This window comes from Oryctolagus cuniculus, chromosome 13 (assembly GCF_051225735.1).
Source record: "Oryctolagus cuniculus isolate XC-2025 breed Fujian yellow rabbit chromosome 13, ASM5122573v1, whole genome shotgun sequence".
NCBI lineage: Eukaryota > Metazoa > Chordata > Mammalia > Lagomorpha > Leporidae > Oryctolagus > Oryctolagus cuniculus.
The window spans coordinates 26,904,701-26,929,095 of NC_142879.1; the positions used below are offsets into that span (position 1 = coordinate 26,904,701).

The 24,395-nt window shown below is 54.3% G+C and overlaps 2 protein-coding genes across 4 annotated transcripts in view; one reads left to right on the forward strand and one right to left on the reverse strand.

Annotated features, from left to right (window-relative positions):
- The window catches only part of PACC1 (proton activated chloride channel 1), a 160,833-nt gene that overhangs the window by 38,840 nt on the left and 97,598 nt on the right, over positions 1–24,395 (reverse strand). The window lies entirely within an intron of this gene.
- On the forward strand, positions 1,900–13,506 carry NENF (neudesin neurotrophic factor). The gene is made up of 4 exons (XM_002717410.6): positions 1,900–2,215; positions 11,039–11,099; positions 12,103–12,206; positions 13,103–13,506. The coding sequence occupies exons 1-4, from the start codon at positions 2,027–2,029 to the stop codon at positions 13,277–13,279; spliced, it is 531 nt and encodes a 176-aa protein (XP_002717456.2). The 5' UTR covers positions 1,900–2,026; the 3' UTR covers positions 13,280–13,506.

Here is a 24,395-nt window from a genome sequence, read left to right on the forward strand (position 1 = left end):
CCCGTGTGCCCCTGATTCTAAACCTCACGGTGCCAGCACGGAGCTCTCCCCTAGTGCCAGACCCATATATTCAACTGCCAGTTTGACCCTTCCACTTCCATGTCCAACATGCATCTCAAACTCAGCAAGCCCCAGCTGACCTTGGTCCTCTCCCTCCTCTCCCCAGCCCCACCCCTCACCCCTCCTAGTAAAATGACAGTGCCATATTCCTGCATCTCAGGCAGAAAACCTTGGGATCACCTGTGACCCCTCTCTGTCCCTCATACCCTGAGATTCATGGCTCAGCAAATCCCACCCACTTCTCACTGCTACGGCTCTGGTCCACTTCTCCGGCCTGGAATGTTGCAATAGCTTCCCTGCTTCAGTCTGCTGTCAACACAACATCCAGAGCTATCTGGTTAACATGTCAACTCATTCCTTTGTTCCATTCACTCAAAGTGCAAAGTCTTTTTTTTTTTTTTTTTTTTTTTTTTTTTTTTTTTTTTTGACAGGCAGAGTGGACAGTGAGAGAGAGAGACAGAAAAGTCTTCCTTTGCCGTTAGTTCACCCTCCAATGGCCGCCGCAGCCGGCGCGCTGCGGCTGGCGCACCGCGCTGATCCGATGGCAGGAGCCAGGTGCTTCTCCTGGTCTCCCATGCACGTGCAGGGCCCAAGCACTTGGGCCATCCTCCACTGCACTCCCTGGCCACAGCAGAGAGCTGGCCTGGAAGAGGGGCAACCGGGACAGAATCCGGCGCCCCGACCAGGACTAGAACCCGGTGTGCCGGCACCGCAAGGCGGAGGATTATCCTAGTGAGCTTCGGCGCTCGCCGGCCTCAAAGTCTTTTAAATGTGAGGGTAAGACCCCATAAGATCCATTCCCCCCACCCTGCCTGACCTCACCTCCTGCCCTCTTCCCTGCTTTTTGGAGGGCTGGCACTCTCATCCTCCACTCATGCTCTTGACCTCTGGCCTGGATTGCTTCTCCCTCCAGGCTCTCTCTCTCACCTCCTGCAGACTTTTCTACAAATATGACTTTCCCAGTAGGGCCTTCCCTGATCAGTTGATTTAAAAGGGATCCCCCTTCCCCCACCCTAGGGGAGCCAGCGTTTGGCAAAGGTTAAGTCACCAACTTGGGGCTCCTGCATCCCATATCAGAGTGGCTGATTCAAGTTTCAGTTACTCTGCCTGCAATCCAGCTTCCGGCTAACGGCCTGGGAAGGCAGCCCTTGACTGACTAAGTGCAGGAGTCCCTGCTACCGACTTGGGAGACCCAGATGGAGCTCCTGGCTCCTGGCTTCAGTTTGGCTCATCCCTGGCTGCTGGACTGTTGCAGGCATTTGGGGAATGACCCAGCAGATGGAAGATCCGCCCCCACTCCCACCTCTGCCTTTCAAATAAAATGCCACCCCCCCCCCCCATGTTCCCTATCTCTTCGGCCTGCTGTATTTCTCTCCCTGTTCATCACCATCTAAAGTGTGTGTGACTTAGCTTCTGTCCCTGACTCCGTTATCTGTCTCCCCCTCAATGCAAGCTCCTCCACCTAGACACGGATCTGTCTCCTTCAGCGACCTGCGCTCGGTGGCTTGGTACATGGAGGCTCTCAGAAAACAGTTTTGTTTTTTTTTTTTTAAATACATTCATGAGCTTAGCTTTGCACAAACATTAGCTATTATTTCGGGGCATCTTGGTTGCTGTGCCCCTCCCCTTTGCAACCCTCCCCTTTGTGACCCTCGGGAACCAGGGTAACAACTCAGCCAAAGACAAAATCCAGCCAACAACAAAGTTGGGATTCTGTTTTATAAATACACTTTCCAGGAGTGCTGGACGTCAGGCGGCCTCCTTGACACCTGTCGCTCTCGGTAAGCAGTCCGGTGCTGTAACCTCACAGCTAAGTGCCCGGCCGCAGGTGGGCGGCGGGCGGGCGTTAGGCGGGGATCTCAGCCCCAGCCCTCCGGGCGGCCGGGCCGCGGGGCGGGGTTCCCGGGCGGGGCGGAGCGCGCTGTCCGCCGCCCCGGCCGCCCTCGCCCCGCGCCGCGCGCTCGCCATGGCCGGCCCCGCGCCCGGGCTGCGGCTACGGCCGCTGGCAGCGCTGGCCCTGGCCTTGGCCCTGGTCCTGGCGCTGGCCCCGGGACTGCCCGCAGCCGGGGCCGGGCGGACGCCGCGCCCCGCCGAACGCGGGCCACCGGTGCGGCTCTTCACGGAGGAGGAGTTGGCGCGCTACCGCGGGGAGGAGGTAGGCGCGGGCCTGGGGGGCGCGGGCCGAGTCCCGCCTGCTGCGAGTGAGCCGGGACCCCGGGAAGCGTCCGCGGCTAGGGAGGCCTGAGGGCGCGCGGCCCGCGGCGGCCACCTGGCGGTCCCGGAGCTCACGATCCTGGGCTCCGCGCAGGGCCCGGGCTGGGCCTCTCCCCAGGCCGGGACGGGTGGCCGGGGCTGAGGGCGAGGCCTCCACCGTCGGGGCGCCCTACTTATGGCCCGTACCCCCGTCCCGCGTTCTCCCTTTACCCGGGCGTCCGGGTCGAACCGCCTTTCCCCTGGCAGTCTTATTATGAGCTTCAGAATTATTTTGTTTTTAATGTTAGCATCGGCTGGGGAGGGCCACTCTGCCTACTCATCGTGGGGGACGGGGGAGGGCACCTGCTCCCTGGGCGAGGTGGGAACTGAGGCAGCTCCAGGGATGATCCGGGCTTTTCTTGCTCTTCCTTTACCCGCCGTTCCTGGCTCCCAGGCCATCTGTGCAGGGAACTTCTCAAACCCACTTTCAGCGTGGGCGCCCTTGTAGGCTGAGATGGAGCTGGGGGGAGCCAGAGTTACCAAAGACACCTTCCTCCTTGCCCTGAACACACACACACCTGCCACACACCAGCTTCAGTCAGTGGTCTGGAGGGGCAGGAGAACTCACCAGGCCCCCAGCTGGGCTGCTGGGGCCAGTGTGATGGTTGCAGAGTGTGGGAACAAGATGCTCTCGGTGAGAAGGGCCCTGGGCCCTGATATTAGGGAGGTGGGGGGGGGCATAGTCCCAAGGGATTTCAGAGCTGACACCAATCTCCTGCTGTTAGAGGGGGAAGCCAAGGCCTGCCTCTGACAGTGGTCCAGCAGGGAGGGACCGGATATTTTCTATTAAAGCACTTGGGTCTGGGCTTCCAAGCTCCTGAGCTCCCTGGCCTTTGATGGGGCAGAGGACTCAGAAGCCTGACCATGGGCAGCATGGGCATCACGCTGTGAGGCCACAGAGGGAGGGAGACACGACAGGGATGTGACTGGGTATTGAGGGACACCCAGCCGAGGGTGCAGCCAGATGTGTGCAGAAAGAGTTACCAGAGCAGGCTGCTGGCTTCCAAAGGTCTCCTTGGAAGGTTGGCCTTGGGTTGGTGCTGGATTCCTCGTGTTCCCGCCCTTCCCTAATGGGTAAGGGTGACTCAGCCTAGGCCATGTGTATAGATGGTGTGGTTTGTGTTGAGCACTCACCGTGCCGGGCACCCTGGCCAACCTCTAGGGAAAATTCTGGGTGCTGAGTCTGCCCTGGGCTCCCCCAGGCAGAAGCATGGGCCAGGCTGCTGCCTTTTGCTTCTGTGGGAAGAGCCTGCTGGGTGCGGGAGGGAGGAGCAAAGGGAGGCCCACAAGTGGGTTTTCCCAGTCTCCACCTGTGTCTCCTTGTACCCTCCTAGCCCTGAGTACAACTATATGCTGAGTTCTTCCAGTTCTTCCCAAGGTGGGGGTGACCTTGGGGACCCTAAGCACAGAACCTCAGGGAAGGGAGAGTTAAAAATGGAGGGTACAGGGGCAGGCATATGGAGGAGTAAGTTAAGCTGCTGTTGGGGATGCCTGCTTAACCTATCAGAGCGCCTGGGAGGTGTGGGTGATGGTTCAAATAATTGGACCCCTGCCACCCACATAGGAGACCCAGACGCAGTTCTCAGCTCTTGGCATTGACCTGGCCCATCCCTGACTGTTCCTGGTATTTGGGGGCATGAACCAGCAGGTAGAAGATCTCTGACCCTCTCTTCTCTTTCCCCTCCTCTTCCCTCTCCCCCTCTTCTGTCTTTCAAATAAATAAATCTTGAAAAAATATGGAGGATACAGCAACAGGGTGGGGGGCTGCGGGATGAGGACTAAGAAAGGCCCTTGGTTTTTTGGTGTTGGTGTTATAGATGGGTACTTAACTAGAGGAAGGAAAGAGAAGCTCGAGATGGAAACAGGAGAAGGAGAGAATTGCTTTGGGGTAGAGCTCTGAGAACTCTAGGCAGTTCTGTAGGCAGAGGAGAGCCAAGAGAGAACAAGGGAGAGAGAGGCTGCGAGTGAGCGCTGTGCCGTGCTGCAGTTTGTCCTAGATGGTTCTGGTCTATGCCTGTTACCCAGGGATAATCACCAATAGCATCCCCTTTCACTCCTGGCGGTGTCATGGTTTGCACAATACATTATGTGGTCGTCCTAGAGCACTATAGCATTGGATCATAGCTGAGTTTGAGTCCCTGTGGTGCTGTGTGATTTGGGGGCAAATTATTAAACATTTTGGAGTCTCGATTTGTTTGTAAGATGCTTGAAGCAGTCAGGGTTCCATCAGAAAAGAGATCTGGTAGCACATAGGGAGATAGATAGATATGGTTTATTGCAAGGAGTTTGTTTGCATGATCGTGGGAGCTGGCTGGGCAAGTTGGAGATCCAGGGCAGGCTGCGGGCTGTGGTGTGAAGCTGTTGGAATTTCTTCATCTGCAGGGAAACCTGAAGGTTTTCAACCGATAGGATCAGGCCCTCCCATATTCTCCATGATAATCTCCTTTATGTAAAGTCAGCTACTATGGATGCTAACCACATCCACAAAACACATGGCAGCGACGTCCAGAGGAGTGAGTGACTAGCTGGGTACGGGAGTCTGTCCAGACTGACACGTAACCCTGACCTTCTCCACAGTCACAGTGAGTTCCTGATTTATACAGGTAATCTGTGAGGATTAAATGAGATGGCAAAACACAAGGGCTTAGCACAGGAAACCTTAATAATGTTAGCTACTATTTTTAAAAATTAGTATTTGAGGGGCTGGCACTGTGACACTGTAGGTTAAGCCTATACCTGCAGTGCCAACATCCCATATGGGTGCCGGTTCAAGATCCAGCTGCTCCTCTTCCAATTCAGCTCTCTGCTTATGGCCTGGGAAAGCAGTATAAGATGGCCCAAGTGCTTGGGCCCCTGCACCCACTTGAGAGACACAGAAGAAACTCCTGGCTCCTGGCTTTGGATTGGCCATGCTCCGGCTGTTGTAGCTATTTTGGGAGTGAACCAGCAGATGGAAGACCTTTCTGCCTGTCTCTGCCTCTCAAATAAACAAATAAATCTTTAAAACATTGTAAAAAGAGGCAGTGTGGGGATAGCGCTTTGGAATGGCAGGTAAAGCCGCCACCTGTAGTGCCGGCATCCCGTAAGGGCCCTGGTTGAAGTCCTGGCTTTTCCACTTCCAATCCAGCTCTCCTACTATGGCCTGGGAAAGCAGTCGAAGATGGCCCAAGTCTTTGGGCCCCTGCACCCATGTGGGAGACCTGGAAGAAGCTCCTGGCTTCGGATTGGTGCAGCTCCAGCTGGTGCGGCCATCTGGGGAGTGAACCAGAGGACAAAAGACCTCTCTCTCTCTCTCTCTCTGCCTCTGCCTCTCTGTAACTCTGCCTTTCAAGTAAATAAATAAAAACTTTTTTTAAAAAAAGAGGCATTGTGCCTTGAATATTTAAAAATATGTACTATTTGAGAGGCAGAGGCAGAGAAAGAGAAAGAGAGGACAGAGCTCCCACTCACTGGTCCACTCCCCAGATGCCCACAATGGCTGCTGGCTGGGATGTCTCTTTGCCTTTCAAATAAAATGAAAGTAAGTTAAAAGGTTAAGTGACAGGTGTAAGTATAAGCAAATATATGTAACATATAAAGCACCTGGCGCAGTAGATGCTCAGTAAATGTGAATTTCACCGCTCTCCCTTTGTACCCAAAATATATCAAGTCTGAAAAAAGCACCAAGCCCCTTGTGAATTCGGTCAGTGTTGGGCCACCTGAAATACACACTTGCAAGCCCGGGCTGGCGGCCAAGGTTGTTGCCTGTCAGCCACTGGCATCTTCAGAATTTCCACAACCAAGACAAGGCAGTGCTATCTTTCCTGCCCCAGTGATGTAGGAAAAGGATGTAGGAGGATTGCAGATAGCGGGAAGCAATTAGCTTCCGGGGGGGGGGGGGGGGGGGCGGTGACGCTGCAGATGCCCCTCTAGAGCAGAGGGGCCATCATTCTCTGTCCTCCAAGTGCAGAACTGATCTTCGTTGTCCTGGGAGAACGCATTTTCTGCCTTAATCGCGCTGCATCTGCCAAACACAGGGACGGCCACCCCAGCCGTCCCCGCAGCCCTAACTGCTTCAGTGCACCCACTCAGTGAAGGGTGACCACAGCCCCAGGAGGTCAGTGCTGTTGTTACTGTCCCCATTTCTCAGATAAGGAACTAGGCACGCTTGCCCAAGGTTACACAGTCCATGGCAGAGGTGAATGGAACTGTGCCCCTGTACAAAGAAAGTGAATCAGCGAGAACCTCCTCTCCCTGTCACTCCAGGCAGTGAGCCGTTCCAACGGTGCACTGTTTCCTTGAGGAAGGTAGCAGAGTGCTACCCGAGCAGAAATGTGGTTCGCCTGGTGGAACCTCCTGAGGGCAACCCTGGACCCAGAGCTTGCCGAGGCCCCCCGAGACGTCAGCATTTTTCTGTGCAAATGGAATGTCTGGGCTCATCCCAGGGTCCTTGCACCTGGGCTCCACCCTTCTCCTTGGAATCTGCTCTAACAGAGGCCAAGGTTCTATTTGTTTCCTGCTTTCCTAAAACAATGATCCAAAAGGGTCACCGGGAAGACAAAAGGCATATACTTCAAAAAGGTCATACACATGGAATGTAAAGATAATGGGGTGGCGAGCATTGGGGTACAACGGGCTAGGTTCCTACCTGGGATGCATACGTCCCAGTCGGAGCACCAGTTTGAGTCCTGGCTACTCTGTGCATCCAATGCAGCTTCCTGATAATGTGCTTGGGAGGTGGCCGAATAATGGTCAAATTACTTGAGTTCCTGTCACCCATGCAGGAGACCTGGATGGAGTTCCTGGCTCCTGTTTTTGGCCTCTTCCAGCCCTGGCTATTGCAAGCATTTGGTGAGACAATCTGTAGATATAAAGCTCTCCCTCTCTGTGTTTGTCTAAACACTTTTTAAAAAATTTATTTTAGAGTATAAAAGTTTGAAATCCATGGATACAAGGGGTATTCAAAATGTTCATGGATAATGTGTATTATAAAAAAAACCACATAGATTTGAAGAAGTTTTTTGCACAATAAACTTACCTTTCAGTTCCATTTTTGCGTGAACATTATGAGGTAGCCTTGTGCCCAGAGTGAAGGTTCTTAGAGGCAGGTGGGTAAGGAAGTGAAACCACCCTAACTGCACAGCTATCAGTAGACAGAGGGGCCCTGATTCATGCACAGGACAAGCTGAGTTCCCACAAGACATCTGATTCATTGTATTTATTATTGGTCCATGTGATGTGCTCCGATGTTTTCTATTTTTTACTTCATTTCTAAGAACTCTGTTGTCAGATCACTAAATTCATTTAAGCCCCATTAACAGGCTACCATTGCCAACTGCTGTAGAAAACCATGGCCTGTGGCTATTGGAGGGCAGGGTTACTTCTGCAGGAAAATCCTCCCCAGAGTTTCCCTCTCTTCCAAGAGTCATCATCAGAGATGCACTCCTCTGCCCCTGGCCCTGGCGCAGGCTCTGAGAGGCCCAGGAGCCCCTCTGTCTGGCTTGGCCCCTGCTCCAGCTGTGGGGTGAGGCTGCACCCTCCGTCCCAGCCATCACAGTAGTGGGCATGCGCTCTCCACTGGCCCTGCTTTGATGCCCACGGCAGGGAGAAGGCCAGATGGCCAGGCAGCCCCACGACCCAAGGCAACGTGAAGGCCCTGGGCTCATGGATGTGGGTGGTGCTCCTGGTTCCCTGTGTCCTTCCTGGGGGTCCCTGAGTTGTGGTGAACCTCCCAGGAGATTCCACTGTCTGTCTCTGTGTCTTAGGCAAGTGCCCTGTCCTGCTAGTGCGCCCTCTAGAGAGGCAGGACAAGATAGCGCAGTGGGCCCTGGGTTCTAAGCCTCCAGGTCCCCTAACCTGCCCTCCCTCTAACTCACTCCGTGACTCTGGACACATCACTTAGCCCCTATGGGCCTAGATAGTCTCATATCTAAAACAAAGGTGCTGGGTTATCTCCCAGACTCCTTCTAATGGTAACTGCAGGTTCCTCCGAGTCCCTCTTGGCTGCGGGGATCACATTTCCCCCGGCTTTCCTTAGGAACATCTCTAGACTCCTACCTCCTAGCTGATTTTCCTTTGAGCTCCTAACTTTCAACACTTGAGAGCGGGATAAAGGAAACCAACATATACATCCCTGAATTGCCATGGTTAGTCTCCACAACTGCACTTTCATTGTTCTATTACAGAGGCACAGAGAGGTTAAGGAATTTGCTCAGTGCAACACAGCTCATAAATGGCGGCTCAACCCTAGGCCTGTTTGACTGGAAAACTTGTGCTAGGAGTGTGGCCATCATGGTGGCTACTCCTTTGGTTTCTTAGAAACAGACAGCTGGGGCCGTTGCTGTGCGGTAGTGGGTAAAGCCACCGCCTGCAGTGCCTGCAACCCATGTGGGCACCGGTTAGGGTTCCGGCTGCTCCACTTCCGATCCAGTTCTCTTCTATGGCCTGGGAAGGCAGCAGAAGACGGTCCAAGTTCTTGGGCCCCTGCACCCGTGTGGGAGACCCGGAGGAGGCCCCTGGCTCCTGGCTTCGGATTGGCACAGCTCTGGCTGTTGCGGCCACTTGGGGAGTGAAGCAGTGGATGGAAGACCTCTCTCTCTCTGTCTTTCCTTCTCTCTCTGTATAACTCTTACAAATAAATAAATAAAGCTAAAAAAGGGGGGGGGGAGGACAGCCTCCCGCTGCCGTTCATGGCCTCCTGTCATGAATAGATAAAGGACGCATCATTATCCGTGTAGGTGCCGGCAGCAGAGGGTCCCCGTGGCGGCCGAGGCCCCGGACACGGAGTGTCAGGCTGCACCAAGCGGGTCTGTAGCGCCGCACTGGACGTGTCTGTTCCTCACAGCGCTGTTCTGCTCCCTGGGCGTCACCCACCCTCTGCTACAGAGCCCCGCCTGAGGCCCCGCCCAAGTGGCTGTCCATCTGTCTATCTGGGCCTGCTAAGCCCCGCCCCGTGCCCCTGGTGCTCCTCGGATAACTTGGGTCCTCGCCTGTCTGCGTTTCAGGAACGCCTCAAAAGGCACCACTCATCCCTCTCTCTCCCCTCACCGCGACTTCCTCTTAGTGCTTACACCTTCAGGGTATAGTTTGGAATGAATTCCTTTTTATTTATTTGTCAGAGAGGGAGCACGAGATCCATTCTGGGTCTGCCGGTTCACTGCCCAAATGCCTGCCAACAAACCAAGGCGGGGTCCGGCCAAAGCCAGGGGCCAGGAACCCAGTCCAGGCCTCCTGTGTGAGTGGCAGGAGCCCAAGTACTTGAGCTGTCACCTGCTGCCTCCCACAGTGACGCTTACAGGAAGCGGGACTATGGAACAGAGCTAGGACTTGAACCCAGGCACTCCAACGTGGGATGCAGGCATCCAAAGCAGCACCTTAACAGCTGAACCAAACGCGCGTGCGCCCCCCGTACAGTTTAATGCGAAGATAGTAGTAGCTCTTGCAGAAGCGGAGTATCAGTACCATCTTGGGTGCTATTTTGGGTACACGAATGTTGTTTAGATGCCTGCACACACAAAAGGAATAAATATCAAAGCAAAAGCAGGATGGTAGATACGACAAAATGTTACAAGGAAACTCTAGCTGCTAAACACTTTTAAAAGTTGAACTAAATATATCACCCCACTCTTAGCATTCAAGGCTGGTTGTAAGGACAAAGTGGAGGAAAGTCAGGGTGCTACCCAGCAAAACAGCCCGGGGGGGGGGAGAGGCGGTGCGAGTGTCCCCCAAGGGGCTGTTTTTGGGAGCCTCTTGGGGAATAACAAAAGCCAGCTGTCCCCTGAGCTCCCATGTTGTGCCTGCCACTGCTCCTCGCACTGTTTCCTTCGGTTTCCTTCGGCATCCCTGCAAGGCAGGCAGGTGCTACCCCCAAAGCCAAAGCCCTAGAGGCTATGTGGCCAGGAGAAGTTGCCTCACTTCTCTGAGCCTCAGTTCCTCTGTCACACGTGGTCATGAAAGCCCTTGACTGTGGTGCCACACCAGCAAGAACCTTGAGGCCCCGCCCCGAGGCAGCGCCCTGCATTGGTGCCTGGAGAGCCTGAGCACCCTGGACTCAGGGGTGGCTCCCTCTTCTGGCTGAGGTTTTGCACCCCTAGTGGTAGCACCCCTGCTTTTGTGCTACTCTCTTTGGGGGAGATCCTATGATAACATTTGATTCCCACTAACAGAGCAAAAATGAGGTTGGAAATAATCCTCCAAATTGTAAAAGTGCCTTGTAGGGAGACCTTCATCACAGTCCCATTTACAGTTCCAAGCGCTGGGGGAAACCCCCCTGGCTGCAAACGCCAAATGCCGCAGCAGCACACAGCAGCACTGGCAGGAGATGGGCTCCCAGGGAGCTGTGTGAGTGACAGCTGTTTGGTTATTTCAGGTGTGGAAGTGCTTACATGAGGTCGCATCACCTGCGAGTAGTAAAACGCCAGGTTCATCATTCACAGAGATGTGTGTCCACCGATGCAGGGGAGTTGGGACCGATTTAAATCACTCATGATCTGGCATTTGAATTTGTATCTGCAGGAAGTTGCTTCGGCTCCTGATCCTCTGTCAAAAAAAGGGGGGGGGGGGCACTGTGTGCTCTTGTCGTGGTTATCACTTCCCCAAGCACTTGCCCAGGCAGGTGGCGAGCCTCAGCGCAGGCTGCCTCGTGACTCTGCTGTGCTGGGCCCGCTTGGGATGGGAGCATTCGTTCCCTTGCATGGAAGAGCGGGGCTCTGGGCCTCCCCTTCACAGCTTCTCCCCTGCTTTCTAGGAAGATCAGCCCATCTACTTGGCAGTGAAGGGCGTGGTGTTTGATGTCACTTCCGGAAAGGGTAAGTGGCTTGGCATTGGGAGTCCTTACTTCTGGAAAGCTCAGAAGCCAGAGTGGGCACTCGGAGGTGTGAGACGAGGGAAGGGGTGCTGGCGCGTCCTTTTCCTCCCATCTTAACTGACCAGATTGAGTCCATGTCTGTCAGTGGTTCACGCTAACAGCGTTTCTCCTAGTAATACCACGCTCCCACTCAGAAGCCTTCCACGGCTCTACCTCGCCCGTAGAGTCGAATTCAAACTGAGGGTTTCCCCAAGGTGAAGTAGACAGAATGTGCCTTAGCAAAGAGCTGCCATCATAGAACCGTGTAGAACATTTAAATGCGGTTTACTGGTTTCTCTGCAAGTGGTGCCATGGAGGTAGTTTTGCAACATTTCCTCCTTGATACCTAACACTGCTAGACAGAAATGGACTTGGCTCCTACCAACATTTAAAAAGACCGGGCATTTTTCTTTTTTAAAACTATTTATTTTGAAAGGCAGAGTGACAGAGGAAGAGAATCTTCCACCTGCTGATTCACTCCCCAAATGGTTGCAAATAGCCGGGGCTGGGCTAGGCTGAAGTCAGGAGCCTGAAACTCCATCTGTGTCTCCTGTGTGGGTGGCAGGGGCCCAAGCACTTGGGCCATCTTCCACTGCTTCCCCAAGCGCATTAGCAGGGAGCTGGATTGGAAGCAGAGTGGCCAGTACTCAACCAGCAACCATATGGAAAACCTGCAACACAGGCAGGTGCTTAACCTACTGTGCCACAGCACCAGCCCCTGGCCATTTTTCTTGTTTGCATTCTTAATAGTTTTAAGAGACTATTTTCTGTACTTTCTAAAAATCCCCTCTCAGCCTGTGTGACTTATTTTACATTTTGCATTAGTGGAATCCAACCTCTCGGCTGCTTTGCTTGTCCCCGGGGTCTTTTGTGGCATTGGCTGGGTGCAGGGAGCCCCTGTGTGCAGCTCCTGGTGCTCTGGGTACACACCCAAGTCACGGCCTCTTCCTTCTTCCCCACTGCAGAGTTTTATGGACGAGGAGCCCCCTACAACGCCTTGACCGGGAAGGACTCCACCCGAGGGGTGGCCAAGATGTCCCTGGACCCTGCAGACCTCACTCATGACACTGTGAGCCGGCACAGCAACCTTTGTCAAAATGCCCCGCCTCCTCGGCCCCACCCCCCACCCCATCCCCAACAGGACCAAAGTTTCTTAAGGAGGCCGTTCATCCTCCAGTCCACTGGGGCTGGAAAGTGATCACCTTACTGTGGCGCTCCTACTCAGAAACCTTCCATAGCTCCCCAGTGCTCCCAGGGTCAAGTCCAGACTCTGGTGAACTTGTGACCCAACCTGTTGATCTTCACAGCTGCCCCCATGTGCCTGGGCAATCCACTCCCCATTCGGATCCCCCACTGCTGCTCCCTGGTTTCATGGGTTTGGAATTCCTCTCTGGAGACCTACTGCCCAGGCCACTCAGTAGCTCAGTGGATGGCCTGGGCCGGGAAGCAAGGCCTCCCTCTCTGCTCGGCGTTCTGCTGACGGAGAGAATAGCGTTACAGAACAAAGCAAAAGCCAAAGTGTTTGGGGTCTAAGCAGTCCCCACAGCGGTACTGGCTTTCTCCCCAGCTGTGCTCGACATCAGATTGACACTGGGACACTGGGTCAGACCCCTGAGGCACAGCTGCATGGAAACCATAAGAAATTAGGAAGGGGGGGGTAACCAGGAAGGAGGAGCGGTGCAGGTGGGGGCAGCGCTCATCGCACCTCGCCCCCGGGTGGGGTGGGTGGAGGGTCTTTGGACTCTGATTCCTATGTCAGGCAGACAGCGGCTGATGAAAAGCGGTGCCCACCCCCAACCCCGACCAGAGTTATCTGTAAAAGTCAGCCGTCCACTGTGGTTTGTTGGGGTGTTTCTCTCTTTGCCTAAGGCGTGTGCGGAGCGTGAGGCCGGGAGGGAAGAAGGCGGAGCCAAACTCCACTCACTCATCCCCATCTCCTGTGTTTCTTGCCCTCCCCTCCCCTAGACGGGACTCACGGCCAAGGAGCTGGAGTCGCTGGATGACGTCTTCACCAAAGTGTACAAGGCCAAGTACCCCATCGTGGGCTACACAGCCCGCAGGATTCTCAACGAGGATGGCAGCCCCAACCTGGACTTCAAGCCGGAAGACCAGCCCCACTTTGACATCAAGGACGAGTTCTGATGTTCCGAACCCTCCCTGGGCCACCCAGATGCCAATGAACCAGACCTTTGCCACCCTTGGTGGTAACAGCCCAAGCAGGACGCTTCCTAAATGCCAGCGCCGGCCGGCGGTGAAGTCACAAGTGACCTTCATTTCTCCTTTATACTTTTCCGTATGGGCCACATTTTCAGCCGTGACCGTGTTTGCTTTATAATAAGAACAAAAATAAATGTGCTATTCTTACAACAGAATGCTTCCATGTGTGCTGTTCCCCTGGAGCCTCGCCACTGGGGAGCCGGTGCTGACCTCCGCTGCTGCTCCCTGGGGGCCTCGATGGGAGGGGGCGATGGAGAAGGCAGTGAGTGGGGGCGAGCCAGCTCCCGCGCCTGCGCACTGGGCAGTGCTCAGGAGGGCAGGGTCCAGTGGGAGCAGGGGCGGCTGCCGGTCATTCCACAGAGCAGGTGTGCACACCTTAGGCTGGACTGAGATCCCACTCCAGAACACGGGCCTTCTCAGGGAGAGCATTTTTCCCTTCAGGGGACATCAGGCAATGTCTGGACATGGTTCTTCTTTTCACTCTGGGTTGTCCCAGCGCAGGGTGCTGCCGGCACTTAGAGGCCAGGGGTGCCACTGAGCATCCTATCCTGCACAGGGCAGCCCCCTCCACCCCGCCCCACCGGCTCCCAGGTGCCAGTCGTGCTGAGGCCAAGAAGCCTTGCATTTGACCGATGCTGGGAATCAATCGTACAGTGGAGGTGAATCCTTTTGACATAAACTTTTTTTTTTTTTTTTAATAAAAATAGAGAGTAACTGTTCCGAGAGAATGCCTACATCAGGCATTCTCCTGGGTGTTTGTTCAAAAGGTCCCACACCACGGCTTATGTTTCTACAACATGCTTCAGAACTGCATTTTAAAAAAATTGCTTATTTGAGAGACAGAGAGAGAGATGAGTGAGCACTCCTATCGGCTGGTTCACTCCCCAAAGGCCTGCCATGGCTGGGGCTGGGCCAGGCCAAACCAGGAGCCAGGAACACACCCTGGGGCTCCCACATGGGTGGCAGGGACCCAACCACTTGTGACATCATCTCCTGCCTCCCAAGGTGCACGTTAGCAGGATGCTGGAATTAAGTGGTGCTGGGACTCACATCCAAGCACTTTCACATGGGACACAGGAGTCCCCAGCAGTGTCTGAACCACTGGGCACAACCCTCACCCCATGGAACTGCATTTTCAAGGAGCTACCCAGGAGACTGTGATACAAGTAGGCCCAGCTGCACTTTGAGAGACACTGCCTTGTGCCTGATCAGTCACCCCAGGAGAACCGGCTTCCAGGCTTTCCAAGGACCAGGTCTGACTTCTATTCTTGTATGGTTCAGGGCTAGGGGGTCTCATGGTGAACCCTGGGTCCTACCCAACAAGCTGGGAGCTCAACGCCACCCGAGAGGAACAGGCCTGGAATTTGTCAGACAAGACTCTGCCTGGAATCTCAGGAGTCATCTACGCAGCCAAGGTAGCCTGTACCAGCACACTTGCCCCCAGACAGATGTTGTCCAGATGCACAGGAATGGCATTCAAATCCTTGGGAATACCTGGGAGGTGACTTCCTCACTTAGGTGCCCACCAGGTCCCACGTCACCAGGCAAAATGGGGATTGGGGGCCAGAATTCCACTCCTTAGACACTGGTCTCTGCAGGGGTGCATGCTCCAGACTCTAGCCCCTGGGAACTTTCCTGGATCCCCTCCCTGCACGCAGACACGTCTCTCTCAGTGAGTCTGTGCTGGCCCTTGCCAGGACAGAGAACACAAATATCTGGGTGGCCCGTGCAGGAAGAGTGGATGCTTCCCCCCTGGGAGGGGGCACAGCTGGCCTGGGAACTTGCATTGTTGCATATCTGCAGACCTAAATCAGTAAATGCACGGATCCCTGCAGACCCAAAGGCTGCTGCCCAGTGCGCTCGAGTCTCCCACAGTTGCATGTACTGCTTTCTTTGCTCGAAAGGGTTGGATCCTCCTTTTCACATTCAGCCTGGGTATACCTCTAGCAGGAAGGCCTCCCCTCCTCTCGGACCGCTTAGAGCCTATGCTCACCTGCTTTGCTGTAATTCCCTCTACGAACTTAGCACCCAAGGGTGCAGCACAGATTCACCCTGGGCAGACCAAACTTTGAGGTTGGCCTGGGACTTCCCTGGTCTTAGCACTGCACTTAGTCCTGAGCAAACCCAGGGGATTGAACTGCACCAGCAGCTGGACCAGGGCCTCCTCCCAGCTGAGGGACTCCAGGCGTCACGGGGAGGCCACCCTGGGACAAAGAGAAGGCTGCAAGGAGGGTGGCAGGAGAGTGGGGGAGCTGGGTTCTGACCCAGTCCCCACACACATTCAAATCCAACCTCTCCAATAGGAAGCTCAGTGCCCAGCAATTGCCAGGGCTCCGTGCACGGGGATGTTGTTGCCACTGGTGCAGTTTCTTTTTAATTTATTTTATTTTTTTTAATTAATTTATTTTTTAATTTTTTTGACAGGCAGAGTTAGACAGAGAGAGAGAGACAGAGAGAAAGGTCTTCTTTTTTCCGTTGGTTCACCCCCTAAATGGCCACTACCACCAGTGTGCTGTGGGCGTGCTGCAGCTGGCATGCTGTACCGATCTGAAGTCAGGAGCCAGGTGCTTCCTCCTGGTCTCTCATGCAGGTGCAGAGGCCCAAGGACTTGGGCCATCCTCCACTGCTTTCCCGGGCCACAGCAAAGAGCTGGACTGGAAGAGGAGCAACTGGGACAGAATCCGGCACCCCGACCGGGACTAGAACCCGGGGTGCCAGCACCGCAGGCGGAGGATTAGCCAAGTGAGCCACGGCGCCGGCCATTTCTAAAGTCCTTTCCCAGGCCAAGCCCCACCTGCCGACATGCAGCGCTCCACACTCTTGGGAACACGTGTTTTTCTGCACTCTAGAATGCTCAGCAGTGCCTTTCCTCGGCACACCCAGGGCCTCCCCTTCCAGAAGGCACCAAGCCACTCTCCTGGCATAGCAGTGAGGACACAGACACAGAACATGGGGCATGGACCCCATTTCTTTACTTGAAATCTATGAAAAACCATTAAAATATAATGGCTCTTCAAAAGTTTATGGAAAATACATGTTGTGAAAAAAGTATTCCTGAATTTCAAAAGTTTTTGTATAAATATTGACTTGTCTTTTTAAAAAAATGTGTTATTTGAGAGGCAGAGAGAGAACTCCTATTTGCTGGTTCGTTCCCCAAATGCCCACAAAAGCTGAGGTCAGGAGTTGCAGGTACCCAAATACTTGAGCCCTCACCTGCTGCCTCCCAGGGTCTGCATTAGCAGAAAGGTAGAATCAGGCTCCGAGGGGCTGGCACTGTGGCACAGAAGGTAAAGGCACCATCTGCGGTGCTGGCATCCCATATAAGCGCTGGTTTGAATCCCAGCTGCTCCACTTCCAATCCAGGCTATGGCCTGGGAATGCAGCAGAAGATGGCTCAAATCCTTGGGCCCCTGAACCCGTGTAGGAGACACAGAAGAAGCTCCTGGCTCCTGGCTTCGGATAGCCCAGCTCCGGCCATTGTGGCCATTTGGGGAGTGAACCAGCAGATTGAAGACCTTTCTCTCTGTCTCTCCCTCTGTCTGTAACTACCTCTCAAATAAATAAATAACTCTTTTAAAAAAATCAGGCTCTGAGATAGGACTCAAACCCAGGCACTCTGATGCGGGAGATGCAGGTGTCCCGACTGATGTCTTAGCCATTAAGCGAAATGCATGTCCCTAAACTTCTCTTTTAATTCTTCTGCTATTCATGAACCTTTTGAGGTATTCTCATCAGACCAGCAGCTACTGACAGGTGGACAATGGAGTTGACTGGCGTGTGAAGGGTGAGGCAGAGGGGCCTGACTGGCAACCTGGCTCCCTCCAGGAAGCGGTCTGGACCAAGGCCCTGCAGACTCACTCCTCACACCTTTGGGCACCTGCTTGGGCGTGGGGGGCGGCTCTACCACATCGATAGCTTCCAGCAGTAAACATAGGGTCTGAATGCTGTAACCTCACCCTTCCATCAGAAGGCTGCTCTTCAAGGCCCAGTCTTCAAATAGCCTGGCCCACTGGGCATGTCAGCCTCCCTAGATGCTCCTGCAAGGGGGCTGCATGTGCAGAACCAGTCCCTCCGAGGCAGAGTGCCCTAGCTAGGCCCTCCCCAGGCCTTGCTGTGACAGCCAGATGTCACCTGAGCTGCCCTCTCTGGCTGATGATTGCAGTGAGCACACTAAAGCCTGGTTCCCACAGGCCTGGAAGTGCACGGCTCTTCCAGGCTGCCCCACAGCTAGTGGAGAAGTGGCCAACCAGGCAGGGTGTGGCCCTGGGGGCTTGGTCCAGGGCATCAGATGTAATCATTTTCTGTAGGATTATTTGATGACATTCTATAAGGGGTGTCTTTTATGCTCCCTTTCATAGCCTGAAAGCACAGCACAGCACAGGATCCTCACTCAGGGCCTGGTTCAACTGTCTTAGAAGCCATTCTGGGCCGTTTGCAAACCAGAAGGTGCAAGGAGTTAGCATCCCCCAGGGAGCGACCTTCTGGCCATATAGGGGCCTGGATAGACAAATCCTCCCCCTGCAGCCCTGAGGCCCAGGGCCCCCATTCTCCCAGTGGCATCAGCTTGATGGCACAGTCTTGGATTGGCCAAGCCTCCTTCCCAGGTTCATTCTTCCCAGTCCCCCACACCTCACCCTATGGGCCACTTCCCCAGTGTATGGACCCACACACGAACGACAGCCTCATTCTTAGCTGCGCAGGAGAACTCAAGCCAACACACGTTTACTGCTGCAGATACCAACGCAATCCCATTATGAAGACCTCAGGATGACTCATAACATCCAACAGGTGTACAGCACCTTATAGTTTGACAGAGTTCCCATCCCAGTTGCTATACTGTATAACCAGTTGCTCTCCAGGACTTACTGGTATGAAATCAGTTGTGCTCAGAGCTTCTGGGTACTTGTAACTCAGGGGACACAGTGGGGATGACGTCTGGCCCTGACAGCTGAGGCTTCAGCTAGAATGATGAAGGCTCACCCCCTTCATCCTCTCTTTCAGAAGCTAAGGCTGGCTGCCAGGCAGGAATGCCATTCCTCTCCATGGGATGCCTCTTAGCGGGTGGTGGCTGGACTGTTCCTCCTCCTATGACTATCACTCAGCCTTGTAGTACCAAAATGAAATACCTGAGAGGAGCGAACTCTATACAGAGAAAAGACTCACTTAATGCACAGTTTTGGAGGTTCAGGTCCAAGGCAGCCCCTGGTTTGGCATCTGATGGGAATGACAGTGGAGGAGTGTGTGCCGGGTCTCATGGTGGGCCAGGTGGAGAGGCAGAACGTGGCTGCCTCTAGCTCAGGGCTATCTAACCAGGCCTGTCATGACAATGGCCTTCAGGGACACACTCCCAGTATCCTAAGAACTCTCCACTAGGCCCACTTCCTAAACACCATAACCGGGTTAAACACCCCCCCCCCAACTGGGTGCCATTAACTTATGACTTCTGGGGTTTCAACATTCAGGAGCCAGGTCTTGTTCAAAGCACAGCAGTGCCCCAGCCCCAGAGGTGCCCCAGCATCACTTCTATCCCCCAAGGCAGCCAGAGAGACCTGCCTGGGGTCAAGGGGCACTGGGACATTTTGGGAAAATAGTCTGCCCCATAGTGTCTTTGCGTCTCATGAGAAAAATGATTGCTGTCCTTGAATCAGCAGTGCTTAGGTGGCTAACAGACATGCACGCCATAAGTCTGCCCTTGTGGACAGGGGCAGAGTTCAGAGTCACACTGACCTGAGCTCAGATCCTGGTTTCATCACTTACTGTCTATATGAGGAGCTTACAAAAGTTTGTGGAAAACGTGCGTTATGAAAAAGTTAGGTGTGGCTTTCAAAATTTTTTGAATCAAAATAAATTTATCTTTAAAATCCATTCCCTACCACTACATTTTTTCCATTTTATTTAAAAGAGTGTAGACAAAGAAAAATCTTCATTTATTCATTTGAAAGCATTACAGAGAGAGAGACAAGGAGAGAGAGAGAGATCTTCCATCTGCTGGTGCACTTTACTAGATGGCCCCAACAGCCAGGGCTGGGCCAGGCCGAAGCCAGGAGCCAGGAGTTTCTTCAGGTCTCCCATGTGGGTGCAGGAGCTCAAGCACTTGGGCCATCCTCCTTGCTTTTCCCAGGCCATTAGCAGGGAGCTGGATCAGAAGCGGAGCAGCCGGGACACAAACAGGCACCCATATAGGATGCCAGCATTGCAGGCAGTGGCTGTATCCTCTGCACAACAATACCGGCCACTGGTTCACTCCCCAAATACCTGCAACACCCAGGGCTGGGCCAGGTCAAAGCCAGGAGTTTAGAAGTCAGTCTAGGTCTCCCACATGAGTGACAGGGACCCAAGTTCTTGAGCCATCAACTGTTGCCTTCCAGGATGCACATTAGCAGGAAGATGGATTGGAAGCAGAGTAGCCAGGACTCAAATGAGGCACCCTGGGGCTGGCATCGTGGTGTAGCAGCTAAAATCTGCTGCCCATGATACCAGTTCAAGTCCCAGCCACTCCACTTCTGATCCAGCTCCCTGCTAGCTGCTTGAGAAAAACATAGAAGATGGCCCAAGAGTTTGGGTCCCTGCCACCCACATGGGGCACCCGGATGAAGCTCCTGGTCCAGCCTTGGCCATTAAAGCCATCTGGACAATGGACCAGCAGCTGGAAATCTCTGTCTCTCCTTTTTTCTTTGTAGCCCTGACTTTACAATAAACAAACAAATCTTCCAGCCACACTGCCTTCTATCATGCTGCAGCCTGGGGCCTCAACAAACAAATCTTTAAAACCAGGCACTCCAACATGGGATGCAGCTGTTCCCAAGTAATAATGTAACCGCTGAGGCCACGCCAGGGGCATCAGAACAGCTCCTGGGCCTTGGCCAAGGTCTGCAGCGGTGCCTGCTTGGGCGTTGTTTCCAGGGTCAGTCCTGGACCAACATCCCCTGAGCATTTCCACAGCGTCATCAGCTGCGGAATGTACAAGAATAGTCCAAGGTTCCCCTGGCAACCACCACAGCAAATGGCAGCCAGCAGGGGCACACTGGGAAGCCCTTGGGCTGGGAAGAAAGCCAAGGCTGCCCTCACCAGTCACTACCTGACCTTGGCCAGCCAGTGCTGAGTGGCAGAGACCACCTGCTGGGAGCCCAAAGGGGAGAAGTGGGCTGCAGGAGCGATGCCATCTCCCCAGAGCACTTGTCCCAGCCTGCCGGGTCATCCAGGGCCTCCTGTGGCTGCCCCTTACCCGAGGGGGTCAGAGGACTCAGGGAGTCCCCAGCAGGAGACTCGATCTTGCTGTCTGACATGAGGCATGCCCAGTGTTGCCACGGTGCCCCGTGCCCTTCCATGCCCTGCCCTGTGCCCTCGGACCAGCAGCTGCCTCCACTCTCCCATACTTCTCTCGTCACCACCTGACCTGGAGACAGAGCTGGGCTGTCTCTCCCCCAGTCATGGACGAGGCTTCTGCTTTCCATCTCTCACCTCCTGGAAGGTTGAACCTGCTGCTTCTGCCCAGGTGGGGTCCCCTACACACAGCTCAGCCCACCTTGTACTCAACCCCCTCCACCTCCCCCCCCCCCCAAGCTGAATGCTGCTCATAGCCATGGCCCCTGCCACGAGCCTGTTCACGATGCCAGGGGCCCCACGTGCCTCTTGTCCAGGTCCACTGCCGAGTGCCTGATGGGTTCAACAGTGGCACGCCACCGAGCTGGGACGAGCCTTGTGCTGCACGTGGTCTTGGTTATTTCTCGTGATTGTCTGCAAGGAGGGATCGATGAGGCACAGATGCCAGATGACTCTCAGGGAAGCCACACCCCTGACAGCTGCTAGGAACTGCAGCTGGGGCTCCCAGGTAGGTCTTCCTTCCTCCCATGCGCTTGCCATTCTGTGGTCCCTGAAGAGCCAGGGTTCTCACCCTGGGGCAGGTGGAATGAGGATGCAGCACGTGGGGTGGGGGCAGAGACTGAAATCCTGGCAAGGAGGAGCCTTGAGGTCTTTAGGAGACTCTACCTCCCGTCCTTCCTGTTTCTTTCCCCTCTTCCCTTCCCTCCCGCGCTCGTAGTTTAATCCTTCATCAGACGAATACTTACTCTGCTCTGGTCTCCAGAGCATTCTGCTCTGAACACGACGGGCGCTGTCCCCTGAGCGAGACTCATGTGCTAAGGATGTGGGATACATGTGGACTTCAAAAAGCTCATGGAAAACAGAATTAAAAGATGAGCTTATTTTGAGTGTATTTTTTGAAACCCATAGTTTTTAATTATGAATTTTCCATTGTCGCTCCCCCTCTTCGTGGAGGAACGACACAGGACCCTGCGCTGTTCTTTCGTCTGCTCGGCCCTCCCCGGGTTTGCTGCTGGTTCTTCCCGGGTTGGCTACTGTCCCTTCCACCTCCGTGGAAGGGCGGTTCCCCCTAGCCACTTTCCCCACTTCCGCAGGGGAGCGGCACACCGCCGGCCGGCTCTCTCTCGGGGGCTGCACAGGTGTTCCTTCAGATGTTCCCCTTAGATGTTCCTGGTGCATGTTAGCTCTCTCCTCCTTTATAGTCCTTTTCCACCAATCCCAACTCTGCTACCCACATGCCGAGTACGCTGCTCTCCTCCAATCAGGAGCAGCTCCTGCTGCTTATTGGTTGAACTGGAGGCAGCTGTGTAGAAGCTGTTTCTTCCTCTCCCAGCGCCATATTGTGGGAGAGCAGATGCATAGAATAAGTCTTAATTCCAGTAACTTAGTCTAGTCCGAGTTGCTCCCCACATTCCATGAACTTTTTGAAGTCCCCTAGTACAGGCTTAGGGTACTGAGCTGCATACATCACCCAGAAGGAGGCAGTGAGACCCAGGCCCTGCCAGGGGGGTCTTGTAGGATGAGAGGGGTGGCTGAAAACCACTCCGGAGACAGGGGGTGACAGTGATGCCCATGGGGAGTCCTGGTGAGCCATGGCTTGGACTCCTTGGGTGCATCTCCCCCATTTTTCTGGTGCTGCCACTCAGGGCCCTGGAGGAGAAGCTTTGACCTCAGCACTGGGGACCCAGTTCCCTAAAATGCACCTCCTGCTTTCCTCCCCAAGCCCTCTCACCTCCTGCCTTTCCCATGTAGCCATGACCCCCCCCCCCCAACTGGACCGTAAACCTCCCATCTCTACCACTCCTTCTAGACTCAAGGAGTTCCCTTCTGTGAAACAGAATTTATGGGAGGCCACTGATTTGGACTGAGCAGATCAATACAAAATACTAAGCTTCCACACCACCCAATCAAACCTTAAGCTATTCACTTTAAGATCTGACCTTCTGAGAAATCAGGAGAGAGATGACAGCCAGATCCCATTATGCCAACCTGATTCCTTTAAGGAAGGTAGCTTTGAAATGACCAGTCAACTTATGTCCTGCCTCTACTTTCACCAGCCTTTTCCTTTCTTTCCTTTCCCTTCCCTTTCCCTTCTTTTCTTTTTTTCTTTTCTTTTCTCTCCCCTTCCCCTTCCCCTTCCCCTTCCCTTCTCTTCTCTTTTCCAGGCAGAGTGGATAGTGACAGAGAGAGACAGGGAGAAAGGTCTTCCCTTTGCCGTTGCTTCACCCTCCAATGGCCACCACGGCTGGCGCGCTGCGCCCGGCGCACCGCGCTGATCTGAAAGCAGGAGCCAGGTGCTTCTCCTGGTCTCCCATGGGGTGCAGGGCCCAAGCACTTGGGCCATCCTCCACTGCCTTCCCGGGCCACAGCAGAGAGCTGGCCTAGAAGAGGGGCACCCGGGACAGAATCCGGCGCCCCGACCGGGACTAGAACCCGGTGTGCCGGTGCCACTAGGTGGAGGATTAGCCTATTGAGCCGCGGCACTGGCCAGCTCACCAGCCTTTTCAACCTATGGAGCTCAGTTCCCCACCCAGCTCCTGGGGTTCTTGTCTGGTCACAGGCTGATTTAAGCAGGTGTCATGGCCTTGGGTCCCAGTTCCTCCACTTCCTGCCCAGAGCACCCTGCTACTGTGCCTGGGGAGCAGCAAGTGAGGACTCACGCGCTTGGGTTCCTGCCACCCATGTGGGAGACCAGGATGGAGTTCCCGACCTCAGCCTGGTATAACCCCAGCTGTTGAGGGCATTTAGGGAGTGAACCAGCAGATGGAAGATCTCTATCTCTTTGTCTCTTCTTCTCTGTCACTCTTTCAAATAAATAAGTAAATCTTTTTAAAAAATTGCTAATAAAAGCCAGTCAGATCTGTAAAACACAACTTGTTGAATTTTGTTGCCATTTTCCACAACTTATCTGAATTCCACATGTTCATCCATCAACCAACCAGATATGTTTTCATGCTTACTATGTGTCCAGGACAACTGCACAGTTCTGGGGCTGGGAAGGAAGGAAGAAACAAGAATTCGCCCAGCCCTTAAGGTTCCCCAAGGAGTAGGCAGCATGCAAAGTGGTTCCCCCAGGACAGGAGCTGGGGATCTGCAGGGACCCTCACCACAGGGTCAGAAAGACTTTTCCTGGAAATTTCCAGAGTCCGGTAGGGGTGGCCACCAGCAGCCACCTGCACAGCGCGACACTGCCCCCTGGTGTTCGGCTCCTGGAACTCTCCAGCAGCTGTTCAGTCAAGCCCAGAAGATCAAGTTCCCCTCAAGATCTTCTATTTTTGGTGCCCAGTGTTTCCATAATGAAATGCTAACAGGAGCAGCCAGATGGCTTCCCACAGGACCTTGCAAGCTGCACCGCTGAACTGTGTTCTCCAGCTTGCTGTTCCCCAGGGGCTAGATTTGCTCCTGGCTCCCAGGTGTCCTCCTCCATTCCATATGGCCCCATGATAGGGTCCCAGGGCAGCGGCCATGTGTTGGCTGAGCTGAGCACCGAGCACGGCCTCACAGGGAAGCCATGTGCACATTCAGAGTGACGTGTTGGAAAGAACACTGGATCCAGGGTCAGGCGGCCTGGATACTCTCCCCACGTCAGCCGCTAAGAGGGGGTGAGATAATGCTGACAGTAATAGCTGCATTTATTCAGGTTTTGCTCTGAGTCAGACGTAGCGCTGACAGCACGGCAGCCGTCGTCGACTTTGGTCCCCCCAATGCGCCTAAGCAG

Excerpts from the sequence above, each read along its gene's own strand:
- NENF (XM_002717410.6), top strand. The coding sequence starts at position 2,027 with ATGGCCGGCCCCGCGCCCGGGCTGCGGCTACGGCCGCTGGCAGCGCTG. Across the intron at positions 2,216-11,038 it reads CGCGCTACCGCGGGGAGGAG|GAAGATCAGCCCATCTACTT; the intron begins GTAGGCGCGGGC and ends CCTGCTTTCTAG. Across the intron at positions 11,100-12,102 it reads TGATGTCACTTCCGGAAAGG|AGTTTTATGGACGAGGAGCC; the intron begins GTAAGTGGCTTG and ends TCCCCACTGCAG.